Source organism: Triticum urartu, chromosome 6, assembly GCF_003073215.2.
Source record: "Triticum urartu cultivar G1812 chromosome 6, Tu2.1, whole genome shotgun sequence".
NCBI classification, from domain to species: domain Eukaryota; kingdom Viridiplantae; phylum Streptophyta; class Magnoliopsida; order Poales; family Poaceae; genus Triticum; species Triticum urartu.
This window is the reverse complement of record NC_053027.1, coordinates 15841122-15858336: the sequence shown is the minus strand read 5'-3', so window position 1 is coordinate 15858336 and position 17215 is coordinate 15841122. Positions and strand designations below refer to the sequence as shown.

The 17215-nt window shown below is 44.0% G+C and overlaps 1 protein-coding gene and 1 non-coding gene across 2 annotated transcripts; one reads left to right on the top strand and one right to left on the bottom strand.

The window, feature by feature from the left end:
• Positions 1-9115: 9115 nt before the first annotated feature.
• Positions 9116-13494, top strand: LOC125514780 (serine carboxypeptidase 3). The gene is made up of 9 exons (XM_048680132.1): positions 9116-9486; positions 9665-9833; positions 10256-10375; positions 11168-11311; positions 11404-11554; positions 11932-12020; positions 12129-12387; positions 12701-12834; positions 13090-13494. The coding sequence occupies exons 1-9, from the start codon at positions 9176-9178 to the stop codon at positions 13228-13230; spliced, it is 1518 nt and encodes a 505-aa protein (XP_048536089.1). The 5' UTR covers positions 9116-9175; the 3' UTR covers positions 13231-13494.
• A 2820-nt stretch (positions 13495-16314) lies between these two features.
• Positions 16315-16386, bottom strand: TRNAT-CGU. The gene has a single exon. It is a non-coding gene; the product is annotated as a tRNA-Thr (tRNA).
• Positions 16387-17215: the final 829 nt, after the last annotated feature.

Below are 17215 nucleotides of genomic sequence, written 5' to 3'. Positions count from 1 at the left end.
AAATGTAGACATATATGTAAAAACGAAAAAGAAAAAACAAAGAAAACCAAAGAGAAAAGGGGAAAGAAACCTAGAGAAAAAACAGTGCAAAAAAGAGAAGGAAACAAAGAAAACAAGAAAACCATAGAAAAGCCAAGAAAGAAACAGAAAACCATAGGAAAACAAAGAAACAAATTATGAAAACCGAAAGAGAAACAAAGAAAACCTATGTAAAACAAATAAAATCGTGAAAGAAACAAATAAAACCAGTGTAAACCAAAGAAGAATCTTTATTCATTTTCTTTTCTTCTTGTTCCTTTTTTCTTTACTCAGGGTACACTGAACTTGACATGTAAGGAGTCTGTAAAAGAGAGATCTGAAGGACTAGAGTATCACCAAAAAACTAGTCATGTACGTCGGTGTGTGAAAGCTTGCTATCTACGTGTCATGTGTGCCAGAACCATGAATTGGTTGCGAGATCTTACTTGTTTGGGACCAAAGGCTTTATTGTTGCTTTCTTTTTCCTTATGTCATTTTGATTTCTTTCCTTACATTTATTTTCTCTTTCATTTTGTGAACATCTTTCAAATTCGTGAACATTTTAGGAAACTATGAACATTTTTTGAATTCAAACATATGTTTTTTCAAACTGTGATTTTTTTTACAAATTCATGAACATTTTCTTAAACTGTGAAAATATTTTATGAATTCGCCCACATTTTTCGAAATAGTGAACATTTGTTGAAACTCGTGAACATTTTTGAATTTTAGGAACAAATTTTGAAATTCAAGAATATTTTTTCCTTAAAAAATATTTTGTGAAACGCATGAACGAAATCATTGAACCTTGTTTGAATAGATGAACTTCATCTGAAATTTGAGGACATTTTTCATTTTTGATAGCATTAAAAAAATCATGGACATTTTTTGAAAATTAAGAATTTATTTTTAATACGAGGACATTTTTGGATTTTCCAAACATATTTACAAAATCATGAATATTTTCTCAAAATCATGAATATTTTTTTAATATGCGAACATTATTTTCAAAATCCCTTTTAGGCTTCATTTGTGAAGGGAGGCTGTCCAGAGGGGGCGGAGGATTGCAGGGTATTTGGTCATTCCCTCCCTTTCATCCAATCCCCATTAATCCCTCCCCTTTCCTAATTCCCTGCATTTGATTAAACTTGCTCGATCTCAGCATCTCACACGATCTCCGCGTCGTCCAGTTCCAAGGGACCTCATGAGTTCAGTTCTGTGAGGAACGGAGGGTGCCCCTATGTCTCGCTTTTAGCGCGACGTAGGGAAGCCTCCTGCATAGGCCAACGCAAGATGGGCCAGCCTAGGCACGCAAGAGGTCTGAACCTTGTTTTTTATTCACGTCTTCTGTCTTTGTTTTTTTATTTTGTTTATAGTACCAAATATTCCAAATAAATATATTACAAAATATTCTAAATAAAACATGTAAAAAAAAGTTAACCAAGCATTTGTAAACTGTTAAGTGTGTATGAAATAAAATTTTCTTACAAATACGAAAAATGTACAAAAATATATAATTTCTCTGAAAAAAGTTGATCAAGCATTTCAAAAAAATGTTCAACAAGTTTTTAAAAAAGGTCAATCAAGCATTTGAAAAATGTTAAATGTGTATAGAAAAATGTTAACCATGTATTAAAAAATCAAGCATTTGAAAATATTTAAAATTTGTATTGAATTTTTTTGACAATGTATTAAAAACGTTAAACTTGTATTTGAAAAATCTTAAACAAATATTATAAAAATGTAATAGATATATACCAAAAATGTACAATGTGCATGAAAAAAGTAGAAATAAAAAATATAAGATTTCAAAAAATGTTAATCATGTATTTCAAAATGTTAAACGTGTATATAAAAATCTTTTTAATGTATATGAAAAATGTTGATGTGTACTTAAAAGTGAGAAAAGTCAATAAAAGAAAAGGAAACAACGAAACAAGAAAGAAACCAAGAAAGAAAAAAAAGAAGAAAAGAAAAAACAAATGAAAACCGATGAAATAAATGAAGAAAACCCGTGAAGAAAAAATAAACCTCTAAGAAGTGTGAAGAGATAAAGAAAAAAGATAACAAGGAAAACCGGAAAACAATAAAAAAGCAAATGAAAAAAAACCTTGGAAACCAACTTAGTGAACGAACATAGCGAAAGCAATTGAAATCCAGCGAACAAAAAAAGCGAATATAGGACGACCCAGTAGCTACAGGTGGTAGCGAATCCTTCGGACGAGCCTTGCTGCCATCTCACGTTGAGTGTGATGAAGCTGTCTCAGGAATGAAGGGGGTTGCTGGGGATCTGAGGGTTTGGGCCGGTCAAAACCCTGCACACCAAACACCCATGTTAGGATTTCTGAGGATTACCAGGCCCACATGGTTAATCCCCTGTAACCTTTCCAACGCCCTTTATCAAACAAGACCTTAAGGACCTTTTCAACAAAAAAGGAGTCTCCGGAACCTTGGGGATAAGTATCTGAAACAACACGAGCCGACTGTAGTGCTTGTCACGCTCTGGCCATATGGTGGGCAAGGAGAAGAGCGATTCACGACGAGGAATATCAAGACCCGATGTCCACTTGGGGTTTCATAACAAGAAATTTGGAGGAGATTCAGGTTTATGCAAAACCCAAGAAGTAGAATGCGAATCAAGGAACGTCAAGGCCGACAAGAAAATGGCTTGCTCCAGACGCGGGATGGTTAATGTTGGCGGGATCTATGTAGAGATGACCGGTAGGGTGCAGCAGCTGTCGTGTGGCGAGATGAAAAGGGCCAGTTTTTGGGCGCTTCCGTGGTTGTAGCAGAAGGCCAAACCGATCCATCGTGCCTTGAAGCTACTGCATGCAATGTGGGTTTTGCTCTTGCACAGGATATTAACATCGATGCAGTAACATTGGCCACTGGCTGTCTACAAGTGGTAACCAATTAATCAATTATCATAAGAAGGTCTTGTGCTCGTACATGATGATCTTGAGGGAGATGGAGCATCGTGCATCATCATTTAGACAAGTGACTATAGCTTCATGAGCATAGAGAGTATAGCAGAAGCTCATTTGTTAGCTAAGGCCGCGTCACCTTTGGACTTGCTTTGAACGATTTTGAATAATAAAGAACCCTATTTGCACTCCAAAAAAAAGTAGAGTCTCGTTTGCCCCCAACCCAAAAAGCGTTTGCACCGTGCGTGGGTGGAAGTGCCGGGCGTGGTCCATATGGTTGGCCCTTCAGCGGGCACCATCGCGGCGGTGGTGGCTATGTCTCTTGGACTTGTGGGCGGCGAGGGCTATGGCGGAAGGTGACTCGGGTGCTCCCTGCCTCTGGCGACGGTGGCGCCCCGATCCCGGACCTGGGGAGCTCATCTCTTCACTCTCTCCCTCGAGACCTCGTGGTGGCACGGGTGGGTTGCTTTGCGCTTGGTCGCCGATGACGGCGACGCATGTGGGCGCCGTTCTCTTCCTGAAAACGTCTTTGCGGGGCTTCTATCCGTGTCCGGTTGGACTCGGCATTGGCGTCGCTTCACGTTGTTCTCCCTCTTGAGGGCGATGTTGTGTGACTATAGGTGGGTAGGGCGTAGTGTGTCGGTGTTTTCAGCTCATCATGTACTTGTTTTCGGTTGCGCCGCGTGTTGGTGGCCTGGCCATCTTAGGAGCGGCATTGTATGAGGGTCACCCATCACTTTTTATCGTTCGGCGTGTACTCTGATGTGTGATCTCATGCTTTATCTATAAAGCGGGACGAAAGCCTATTTCGAGAGGGCGTGGTCCGTCCATCTAGCTATACCACTACTAGTGGCGCATGCAGCTGGATCTGGACTCTGCAGCTAGCAGACTCTCGCAGCAAAGCAAGTCCGTACAACGTACACACACGCACGCAGACACGGGCACGTTCATTCGTTGGGCAGCGAGCGACGCCGACGGACGAGCTGGTTCGGCAGCTTCTTGCCTTCCGTCTGCCTGCCTGCCCTTGTTTCTTTTTAACGGTAGCGAGACAGGCATGTGATAGACGGATCGATCGATCGGGTGTTTCCATTTTCCTTGTTGTGCTTACGTACGTACTGCGCTTGCGAGTTGCGGAAGCGAAGCAACCTTTGCGGCAACTCGCCTAGCTCATGCCCTCATCAGCAGGGGAGTCTGAATCTGTAATCCAGCACAACTTATTACTAGTAGAAACTAATGGATCATCATCTAGAGTTACGTAGCAATCTCTCTCCCTCGGCGTTGATCCAGCATCGCGTCACGTCGCCACCTTCTCCCGCCTGCCTTCCAAGCCAAACCCAGAAACGGAAAAGAATTCAGGCTCCCACACACGGCTGCTCCTACAAGTTCAGCTTCATTAATCCAAGTAGCTAGGTCAGCAAAGTTGACTCACTCACCGGCCGACCGAGCCACCGGTGGTTCTTCATTAATCCTGCAGGAGCTTTCAAGCCAAAGCTTCTTTGCAGTCGGAGCTTTCAAGCCAAAGCTTCTTTGCGTGTACAGTAAAATCGTTGAAAATACCAAAAAAACGTTCAAAAAAAAACCTGTTTTACTTTTTTGACGATCAAGATGCTCGGATGCGCAATGCCCGTGCAAAAACTTGGTCATGTTTGGACATTCGAGGAGGCTGTGGCAAAAATAGCAAAATTCAGACATCCGAGAAAGTTTGAAAAAAAAAACACGAGCTGATTTTGTTTGTTTTCTGCAGGGCTACTCAAATACAGTACCATTTAACGCTGAAATTCTACACTCTCCTGGCGCACTCAAGCATCTTTGACGTTTGAACATTCGAGGAGGCCGTGATAGAAAAGTAACAAAATTCAGACATGTGAGCAAGTTTGAAAAAGAAACACAAGCTGATTTCTGCTTGTCTTGTGTAGGGCTACTTGAATGTCGCTGAACGTTGAAATTCTACACTGTGCTCGAGCATATTTGATTTGAGAAATGTCAGATTCCTTTTGAATTGCTTTACTCTTTATTTTTTGGAATTTACTGTTCACCAGATGCGGGTGAGCCAGCATCAAGCTTGAATTGTCGCACGGTACATTGCCGCGGCGGACGCTTCCCGGGCCACGCCCACCTTCGCCTACCCAGAGCATGAGCAAGCCCATCAGCCCTAGCCCCTAGGTCCCGGCCGTCTCCGCCGCACGGGCACCCCGCGTCGCCGGCCTGGACCCAGGAGAAGAGAAGCGCCGGTCACCACCACCCGCGCTCACCGTCGTGTTGACCGGTGCCACCATTTCGGAGGAGTCCGTGCTCCATCACGTTCCACTGGTCTCACGTGGCTGGGCCGAAAGTGGCGGTCACAGTTCATCCCCCCGATCTGAACGGACGGACGGACTCTGCTGCAGCAGGCATCGCAGAGCAGCCGCAGAGGCAGAGGAAGGCACATTCGTTACCAGCCACGGCCGACGGTGATAGGCGATCGAGTGGACGGAACTCTGGCAGTTGCTTTCCGTGTACATGTTGCCTTTGTTTCTCTTGTTCCAGCGCCGGTGCGGTGCTGCATGTGACGTGATGTGGATGATCTAATAATCGGCCGGCCTCTTTGCCCTTTTGCCGGTCGCTGCAACGTACGCACGTACGCGCTGTGCAGGGAGCTTGCGAGCGGCGGAAGCCAAGCAACCTCTGCTGCAACTCACGTTGCAGTCTGCATCTGCAATTCAGTGTAGACGGAGACCAATAATCGAACGTCCGATCCGATCAGCACGGAGCAATCAATCAATGCCGCAGGTGATGCTGCTGCGTGCAAGGAACGCCCAAGTTAGTACTACCACCACCACTGATAACCGATGGATAGCAAGCGATATGGTGTGCGTGCACTCCACCGCGCCGGCCAGGTAGATCAATCAATCAATTATCATGCATCCACCCGTCACAGGTCGACAACGTCTGCTTGCTTCCTCAGTCGGCCCTAGAGCTAATTCTGCCGCTAAGAAAGATGATATCCGGATTACTTATCTTGGTCTCCTTCAGTCTCTCTCGGCGTTGAGCATCGCGTCACATCGCTCGCTCGCTTCTCCTGCCGTCCAAGCCACAGCCCAGGTTCAGAAAGGGGAAAGATTCAGGCTCACACGGCTGCTCATACGCCGCTACGCGCACAATTGAAGTTCAGGTTAACTGAAGTAGGTCTGTCTGTAAAGCTGAGCGGCTGACCGACCAGTGGTGGTTGGGGCCTTCAACCCAAAGCGTGCTGGTGCTACCAGGAGAAGACTCCAACAAGCAACAACCAACACAACAAGATTCAGCTCAGCTTGCGACAGCAGCCAAAAAAAGAGCGGAACGGTCGAGATCCAGTGACCAGAGCACGCAGTCGTGAATGCGAGAGTTGAGTTGAGTCAGATTCTCCGGCCGTCCGTTCATGTCACCCGGCGAAACAAACCCCAACAGATTTCGTCAACGTGCTGCTATATATGTCGTGCCGTCCGACGTGTACGCGTAATGGCGAATAAAATCTGTTGCATCCTACGCCAGGACAGTTGCAGAACCAACGGAGGAACGCATGAATGTCGGACATGTCAGCATAGTACATTTGCATACTACTACTACTACTACTCCTACTACGCTAATAGGTTCGTGCATTTCTTGCTCCCATCTCAAGCTCCATGGAACCATCTTTATAAAAACCAAGAAAGATCATATTTAAGAGCTTTTGCTTGGGTACGTCCTCCTTAAAAGCCAAAGTATACACGAATTGAATAGGTTGATTTCTATGCAAAAGACTGTCGTCTACTTTTTCATACAGGGGGTACATAGTACCTTGTAATCTCCACCTTTAATCTGATTCAAACCCATCAACTTTTCTAAGCAAAATTCTATATTTAAAGTTTTAGAAAGTCGAAAATAGATACACATGAAACATTGGGGGTGTATGCCACATTTCCATAAAGTTTCATGCTCAATACATGCCCTCTTGGATGTTTTCTTCTCCGTGGCAGTGATCCGCAACACAAAATAAAAGTAGCGTCTGCGTTCTCAGCCGGTGCTATTTTTGCTGCCGTCTCTCTCGGCGTTGAGCAACGCATCACATCGCTACCTAGCTTGTCCTGCCTTGCACGTCGCCACAACCCACGAAGAAAGGCCGTCCATTCATGTCACCGGCGAGGCAAACAGACTTCGTCCACCTGCTGCTATGTCCTGCCGTCGGACGTGTACGTGTAATGCCGAAAGATTCTGTTACGGCCAACACCAAGACAGTTCCAGGATCAATGCAGGAGCACGTGAATATCGACGACGTGGTACACTGTATGTTACCCCCCCGGTTTCAAAATAATTGAACTTCTAAGAATTTTTTTCTAAGTTATAAACTTTTTTTTAGGTTGACCAAGTTCATAGAATACGCACAGATCTAGTACGATATTAAACATATATAATATTAAAATATACGTACTATTTCATATAACTAATCTAATGAGCTCAATTTGGCTTTATACATGTTGATGTATTTCTATGTATACTTTGTTGAACTTGTGGAAGTTTGATTTAGGACAATCCTAAAGCTTGAATTATTTTCAAACGGAGGGGCTGCTACTACGACTAATAAGTTGAGTCGCTCTCTTGCTCCCGAGCTCCATGGAGCTCTGTTTTTTTTGGTTGGAAATTATATTTAAAATTTTGGAAAATCTTTTAAAAAATTACTCATGAACATTGGGATGTATACTACATTTATGTAGAATTTCACGATCAAATACGACTAGGTGTGACCTGTATAAAAACAAAATAATATACTTTTATAGTGAAAATGAATAGTGCATGTGCTAGAAAGACTTGGGACCATAATGTATTTCATCATGCATTTTTTCGAAGGTGTTATACATCCCTAGATGCATGTGTACTTTTTCAGAATTCTGGGAACTTCAAAATATGATTGTTCTAAAAAAATTTCCCGGTAACAAAGTCCTTCCTGCCTAGGAAATAGCGCCGATCCACGTCCTCCCCTGTGAGATCCCGTGCCCCTCTCCCACCGCACGCCACTCAATCGATGATGCATGGCAGGGTGAGGTTTTTAGTTCAGGTTTGTCCCCAATAATCGACGATGAGGCAATGACGCTGTCGTCAGCATGGAACAAGTCCTTCACTGCCTTCTCCTCGTTCTTATAGTGATTTTTGGCTTCGTTGGAGGTGTGGGAAGGGTGGTGTGTTCCTAGATCTAGTTCTCCAGGCAAGGGTTTGTTTTTATTCTGTAGGATTTTGTCCCGGTGGTGCTATCCCGCGGAGTAGATAGCGCGACCTTGTTATTCGGCTCCAGTTCCGACCGCTAAACATCGACCAACTTAGACCTTGTCGGGGAGTGGGTGGGAGTTGCGTTCTCTTCTCCGAGTCGGTGATTTACTGCACAAGTTACCGACATCTTCTAGTCTACATCGACGACTTCTTATCCGATGCTTCTACAAGCTTCCGTGGATCCGTAGTATGTACTAATTTCTTGAGGAATAATAAAACTCACCGGCTCATCAAAAAAGAAAATTTTACCTTGCAGAAAGTAAGGAATAAAGCCCTTCCTTATGCCCAGCTTCCCTGGATCTGGGAAGTTTCTTTCTCACGGTGGGTACGGGCACCGTCTGGTCTACTCCATCGTGCACCATGATTCGGATCAGAATTAGGATTTTGATCAGAGTTATTTATGATTAAACAACACCTGATAATAATGTTTAGGACACATCTAGATATGCCCCAGTTATTGTACATCTAAGTGGCTCAATCAAGTATAGAAAGGAAAAGAAAAAGGAAAGAGAAAATACCCACACGAATCTCCATGTAAGATCAATGGCATAGGATTTAGATGTGCAATACTTATGGCACATCTAGATGTGGTTTAGCAAAACTGTAATATACTCCCTCTGTTCCTAAATATTTGTCTTTCTAGAGGTTTTAAATGGTGCCTACATACGGAGCAAAATGAGTGAATCTACACTCTAAAATATGTCTATATACGACCATTTGAAATCTCTAGAAAGACAAATATTTAGGAACGGAGGGAGTATATCCAGATACAAAAGGGAAAAAAAGAATTAAAAAAAGGAGAGGAATCTCATCTCAGGATGCGCTTCCAAGCCAAGTCAAGAACAGAGCAGAGCAGCAGCAGCAGTCCGTTGCAAGCTCCACCCCGAAAGCCACGCCACGCTATAAATTCCCGGGGAAACCTCCGCCAAATCCCCACGAAACCGCTACCTCCTCTCCCCACCATCGCACCATCAATGGCGACGACCTCGCGCCTCCTGCTCCTCCTCCTCGCCGCCGCCTGCCTCCTCGCCGGCGCGGCGGTGGACGCGCTCCGGCTGCCCCCGGACGCCAGCTTCCCGGGCGCGCAGGCGGAGCGGCTCATCCGCGCGCTCAACCTGCTCCCGGGGGCGTCCTCCGGCCTCCGCGGCCTCGGCGCGGGGGCAGAGGACGTGGCGCCCGGGCAGCTGCTGGAGCGCCGGGTCACGCTGCCCGGGCTCCCCGAGGGCGTCGGCGACCTCGGCCACCACGCCGGCTACTACCGCCTCCCCAACACCCACGACGCCAGGTCAGTCGGTCAGATAAACTCCGGCCGTCGCGCCTTGCTTTCCGCTCTCGTGAAGCCAATTCGCTCTGTTTTTGCGCCAAATTCCAAGGCTTTCTGGCCCGTAACGGCCGGCGGCCCGGCTTGCCGGCGATTGGGGAGCGGTTTTCGGGACGGAAATTGAGGGAATTTCTTTCTGCAGGATGTTCTACTTCTTCTTCGAGTCGCGGGGCAAGAAGGAGGACCCCGTGGTGATCTGGCTCACCGGCGGCCCGGGGTGCAGCAGCGAGCTCGCCGTCTTCTACGAGAACGGGCCCTTCACCATCGCCAACAACATGTCGCTCGTCTGGAACAAGTTCGGATGGGACAAGGTAGGCAATCTCACCTTTAATTGCCATGCACTTTATTGATACACATTCTAATAATAAAATGCTTTATACGTTTCGTCAAGAAAGAAACCGGATGCTTTGCTCACCTAGCACGTAACCACTGAAAAATATGACCTGAAATTTTGTAAGTCTGAAACTGTCGCCTGATTTTGGGTGAAAGCAACTGCTCTGAAGTCTGAACTGAAGTGTTTTTTCTGTGTCTGACTAGTGGTTCAGAAAATAGTAATTGTATATATCCGTGGTTAAATTGATGGTGACCAGAAGGTCAATTTGAGGTCTTTGGGCTGCAGACAGACAGTCAGCTCCTGGATCATGTCAATTATTATAACTAAGCCGCTATGGCCTGAGAGTGATCTCTGGTTTGGTCTACCTCCTCCTGTGCTGATGGTACTTGCTGCCTGCAGATCTCGAACATCATATTCGTTGATCAGCCGACCGGGACAGGGTTCAGCTACAGCTCCGACGACCGCGATACCCGTCATGACGAGGCAGGGGTCAGCAACGACCTGTATGACTTTCTCCAGGTACTGTTTTCGGTCCAAGATGCACTTTACTTATGTACTTTATAAATTGATGGTGACGACTGACGAGATGATACATTAATTCAGTAAGGAACATTTTAGCAAGACATGCTAAAATATCCTCTATTGTACAACGATGACATAACAAGAATAAACACATCAGGGCACTCTTTTATTTGTAGTAGTTTGGTAGTATCAGTTAATAATATGCTCATATATAGTGCAGTTCTACTTTCTTAAGGCACAAGAATTCCGTTACGATTGGATACTCCCACCGGAGCATAACCCTTTTTTTTCTGATTAAGTGCATTACAAGATGTTTTCCGTACTTTCTGCATTTAGTGCTAGCTACTATTTCTGCACCCCTTGATCCACCAGAACAACAAATGTGTATCCCATCCACCTCTTTTGGCTAACTGTCCCAAGACTTAGGCAGGTACCCTCCGACTGATATGCCTAATTATGTGTGCTCTTCAATCTGTCCATAGTGTGCATTGATGCCCATGCCTGATAGTGTGCGTCTGTACCGCGTAAATTGTTCAGGCTGGAATTGGGAACTTGCTTACGCAAAACTATGAATATAGCAAATTGACTGCATATCTTCATTAGAGGCGGTATAAACGATGATTTACCTAAAATTTAGCCCTCAGATCAGACCAGATGAAGTAGAAGAATCATGTAATATAGCTGCATATTGTACTATTGTTCTAAGGTCTGATTATTTAGATTTTGTTGACTTCAGCAAAAACAGAGAAGTGCTGTGTAGTAATTATTTGTTCTTAACTCCCATTTCAGGTCTTCTTCAAGAAGCACCCGGAATTTGTAAAGAACGACTTCTTTATAACTGGAGAATCCTATGCTGGGCACTACATTCCGGCATTTGCAAGCCGAGTTCACCAGGGAAATAAGAAAAATGAGGGCACTCACATAAACTTGAAGGTAAGATCCTTACCGAAGTTCGTGTTGCCCTTAATTCTCTATTGATGATTTGGTTTTTCTTAATTAATATGCATCTCTCTTATGTATTATAGGGGTTTGCGATCGGTAATGGCCTCACAGATCCAGCAATTCAATACAAGGCCTACACAGACTATGCATTGGACATGAACCTTATTCAGAAAGCTGACTATGAAAGGATCAACAAATTCATCCCACCATGTGAATTTGCAATCAAACTTTGTGGTCAGTACTACATAAATGCTTTTGAACTAAAATGCTCTGTTTCCTTGTTATCATTTGCAAAAGATAAAAGCAGTGTGATGCCATTGCCTGAGAATAACATGTATATATTTCCAACTGTCAGACTTCTTGAAACTTGAATGAATCCATTTATAGGGTATAAATGAGGTTAAATAATGTTGCGTACACTTTTTTGGTTAAAAAAAATAAAGTTGTCTACACAGTATCTAGGAGTATTTTCTACCAAACAACGCATTTTTTTAACAACCAAACAACGCATTTTTTTAACAACCAAACAACACATTCAAATCACATCCTGATACCTGAAGATTTCTCCAAGTTAAAAGAAAAATGTCCCTAACGGCATACTTACGTTTCAGGTACAGATGGGAAGGCATCTTGCATGGCAGCATATATGGTCTGCAATTCCATCTTCAACTCTATCATGAAGCTTGTTGGTACCAAGAATGTAAGTGAGGAATTGATGTTAATTTTGCTAATAGCATCAGTAGACTAAAGACTAAGAAACATATTATTTGCGGCTATAAACTAAAACTTGTTAATGGCCTCTTTACAGTATTACGACGTTAGGAAGGAGTGTGAAGGGAAACTCTGCTACGACTTCTCAAACTTGGAGAAGTTCTTCGGTGATAAAGCAGTCAGACAGGCAATTGGAGTAGGTGACATTGAATTCGTCTCATGCAGCACTTCGGTTTATCAAGCAATGCTCACAGACTGGATGAGGAACTTGGAAGTCGGCATCCCAGCTCTACTTGAGGATGGGATCAATGTGCTCATATATGCTGGGGAATATGACCTTATATGCAATTGGCTCGGTAAGGATATGTCGAAGTCGATATGTTTTTTAGAGTCATTTTTGCAAATTTGCTTTGTCATAACTAATTAAGTACTGAAATGTCCCCCATTTATACTGCATATAGCTCGCTCTTTCATGACAGGATCTTTACATGTCATTTTTAGGTGAATAGGAACACCAGCATCCCAGTTTCTGAATCCTACTTTTTTAACCTAACATGTTAAAATAAAGTTTATGCTTGGCCTCATGTTCTGCATTGTCTTACACATTGTCAGATTATTTGATGTATGTCATGTAATATGTCAAGTGTAACATTGTTTATGTTTGAGCAGGAAACTCAAGGTGGGTCCACTCCATGGAATGGTCTGGTCAGAAAGACTTTGCCAAAACTGCTGAATCATCGTTTTTAGTAGATGATGCTCAAGCTGGAGTATTGAAGAGCCATGGGGCACTCAGCTTCCTCAAGGTTTGCGATCAAGCACCTTTTTCACTTTACTCGATACCTACTTCTCCCAAAAAACAATCCGAAAGAAGTTGGCCCATTCATTTTTTGAAGAAACTTGGTGCATCAGTAAGCATGCCTAGATGGCACAGTAAAGCATGGTTACGCCGACATGACCCAAACAGTACTACTTAACCACTAGATCAATGAGGAGCAGAAGCGAGTCTAGATAGATGACCAGTCTAGATTGCTGACATCTGTTTGTGTGTGCAAATGCAGGTTCACAATGCTGGCCACATGGTTCCGATGGACCAACCGAAGGCCGCCCTTGAAATGCTGAGGAGATTCACCCAGGGGAAACTCAAGGAGGCGGTTCCTGAAGAAGAGTCATCTACGACCACGTTTTACGCCGCGATGTGATCGTCAACACCGACCAAAAAGGGAAAAGAAACTGGCTAGGTAGCCTGCACGCGTCGCCCTTGCGGTCTGAAGGAGTGTCTGCTGTAGCTTCCTGTTTTCCATGTATCTTTTTTCTCCGCTGTTTCAACTGGATATGTAGTCCCTAATAACAAGAAAAGAAAGTTGGCCCCAAAATGTAACTGCAGGATGTATGGTTTATGACGTTGATGAAGGATGGAATACACCATGGGGGGCGATGTTTGAGAGCCGCTCATGTTTTAATCATGCCGATGTGTGTGTGTGTGACTGTGTGTCCCTCTCTCTCTGATCTGGCCAAAGGAAATACCCTCTGGGCAGCATCGCCACTGACACACAAATTATGGCTCATCATCCCTTTCTTCCAATCAAAAAGTGATCAACGAATCAATGTTCAGATGTATGATGGGAAACAAAGTGGTCCTCAGATTTGCCAACAAGCAGTTATGGTCTAACTGACTGGCATGCGTGCAACAGGATAATCCTTAGGCATTAATGCGGAGAGACCAGAACACAAATGGTAATTGAGTTGGATGATGAAGAAAACAGAATGGTAGAAATGCCAATTTGCCAGTCAGGATGACAGGTTGAATTTGCAGAACTGTCATGGAAGTTTGTTTAAATCGCGTGAGTTTTTGGTGTAAAACTGCCGCCGTCTGACCCCCCCGTCAGATGGCTCTGGGGCGTTCACGTTCGCCAGATAGCTACTCCGATGTCAAAGGGTTACAGCATCGGCCAAAAAAATTCCAAATCCAGTTACAAGGCATAAAGTGGATTCTTTCAACATTTACAGAGCAGCTTTATCCCATGGTCTTACTCCATCCATATAACAAGTAGCAGCGCTCTCAGCAACTATAGTTATCAAAGTCAAATCCGCCTCCAAGGAGCTCCCCTACCGATCGTCCACGTAGGCAAATACTCGACCATTGGGGTCAATGAAGTAGATGAGTGTGCAAATAGGACCAGACATCTATCACAGAAGATTTGACGACTCAAGATAGCTCGGATATAGATGGTGTGTGGGCGTGTACATAGTGGTCATCAGGAACAGTATGTTAGCTATGAGCATCCGATCGTGGAATGGTAGGCAAAATTAGTGAGGACGAGATAGATCATAGGGAACTTCTTGACGCCTCCCATGCTCAGGATAGAGTAATTAATAGGCCAAAACACAAGGAGGAGATGTAACACTTTTTTTTATTTTTATTTTCGCGGGGAGAGATGTAACATGTTGTTTGGACGAGGAGGGGAGTTGTATGCGAGCACAATACTTGGCTCGCGGCACGAGAAGAGGAAGTATATATGCATGTAGGGAGCTAAATGAATCTGTCTAAGGATATGTATCATCTCTCTCTCTCTCTCTCTCTCTCTCTCAAGGAAGGGAGGCAGGTGGCCAAATGAATCTATCGTAAATAAATCATAAATAAAGATATATTCGATAATGTCCCATGGTGGGACATCAGCACAAACCGTCTTTGGAATTAAATGGCCAAGATTTTAATATTGATAGCAAAGTATGTTACATGTCCAAATAATAATCGTGAATAATATAAATGAATGGCAGCACATACTTCTAAAGATATGTTGATGTGGAAGTCAATATGTTTTTACTTTTTAGAGTCATTGCAATGCCTTCCATTTGTAAGTGGCCGCACATAGCTGGATGTTTCTACCATCACAACTCCCAGGCCATAATAACTAGCGTAACAGTTTAGCATCTTGTTTTCTTGTTTCGAGACTGAAAAAACATGCTAATAAGACAGTTGCCTTGGGAAAAGGTTGTGAATATCAAGAAGTTGAGATTTCACTGCGAGTTGCAACTTCCATATAGACCCTTCATAGGCGAGCAAGACACAAAGACTGCATCCCATGAAGCATGTGTGACGCTTAAAATACAGTTTATGCTTAGCACCATGTTCCTCATTTTCTTGTATTACAGTCATCATCAGATTATTAGATGCATTGCAGTTAAGATATACTCAACTTCATCGTCAGATTATTAGATGCATTTCAGCCATCGTCAGAGTATCAACTTATCCAGCGTAACATTGTTTATGTCTGAGAAGGAAACTGAAGGTGGATCCACTCCATGGAATGGTCTGGTCAGAAAGACTTTGCCAAAACTGCTGAATCATCATTTTTGGTAGACGATGCACAAGCTGGAGTGTTGAAGAGCCACCGGACAGTCAGTTCCGTCAAGGTTTGTGATCAATCACCTACTCTTTTTTTCTCACTTCATCTCGATACCTACTGTTCCAAAAATAATTCAAAACGAAGTGAGTCTACCTGGTACGTTGCGAGTGTAGATTACTGAGGAGTAACCTGTTTTTTCTGTCCGTGCGAGTGCAGGTTCAGAATGCTGGCCAAGTGGCCCCGATTCACACAAGGGGAACTCAGTGAAGCCGTTCCTGAAAAAGGGCCATCGAGGACGTTCTACGCTGCTATGTGATGGACACCGACTCTGAAAACTTGTGGTCTCAATGAGCGTCTGTCTGCAGCTTCATGTTTTCCTTCCATGTACCCTCTTTTCCCCCCAGTTTCAGCTGGATATGTATAGCCACTAATCATGTCCATGTCCATGTGTGTGCATCTCTCTCTTTCTCGCTTTGATCTGGCAAGAAAGTAAGAAATACTTGCTGGATTATTTCATCCTAGGAAGGACCATTCCCTGGGACACACACACACGCACACACACAAAGGCTCATCATCCCCTTCTCCCAAACAAAATGCAGATCAATGTTGTAGATGTATGATGATGGGAGACAAAATGGTCCTCTGATTTTGTAGATGTATGATGATGGGAGACAAAATGGTCCTCTGATTTGTCAACAAGATGACCGACAGGCTGTGGCAAGCAACAGCAGAATTCATAGGCTGCATTCGTATGCATGCTCCAACCAAGGTGGTCTTGAGATGCAACATGGGAGAAAAGGTTGGCCAAGCGAAGACCAGAAATTGATTTGGATGATGAAGCGTTGTGACATGAAGAAATGTAATTCAGTAGGATGCTTTGCTTGGATGCGGATGAAGAAGAAAACAGAATGGGGAGAAGCAAAAAGGCAAACGAGAAGCCCCCGGTGAGGATCGAACTCACGACCTTTCCCTTACGAAGGGAACGCACTACCACTATGCTACGGAGGCCTCAACGTACTGAGCTGGTATTTGCCAAAACATTACAAATGCAGTTACAAGGCCTAAAGGCAGATTTCTTTCTGCATTTTTACAGAGCAGCTTTGTCTCATGATTCATAGTTTCGTACCCTATCACATCCCAGTAACGAGCAGCAGCGACCTCAGCACCTTTAGAAATCGAAGCCATATCGGCCTCCAGGGAGCTCCTCCTACCGATCACCCACGTACGCAAGCAGACTCAGAATGGCGATGGTATGGGTCAGGGAAGTAGATGAGTGCGCCAAGGAACAGACATCGGTCACAGCAGAGTCGACGATTCATGGCAGCTCAGATACAGACGGCGGGTGGGCGTCTACAACATGGTTGTATACCACGGCATGTTCGCCGTGAGAATCCGGTCGTGGAATGGTGGGCAAAATGAGCGAGGACGAGACTGATCATAGGGAACTTCTTGATGCCTCCCATGCTGAGCATAGAGTAATTAATGGGCCGAAAAAACACAAGGAGGAGGTGTAACATGTTGTTTGGACGAGGAGGGGAGTTGTTTGTGAGCATAATGCTTAGCTCGCGGCACGAGAAGAGGAAGTATATATGGCAAGGATATGTACCATCTCTCTCTCTAGGGAGGGGGGCAGGTGGCCAAATGAATTTGTCATAAATAAATCATAAATTAAGATTTATTGGATAATGTCCAATGATGGTACATCAACACAAACCATCTTAGGAATTAAATGGCCAAGATTTTAATGTTGATAGCAAAATATGTTAAATGTCCAAATAATAATCGTGAATAATATAAATGAATGCTATTGGTTGCACATGCTTATAAAGATATTGAA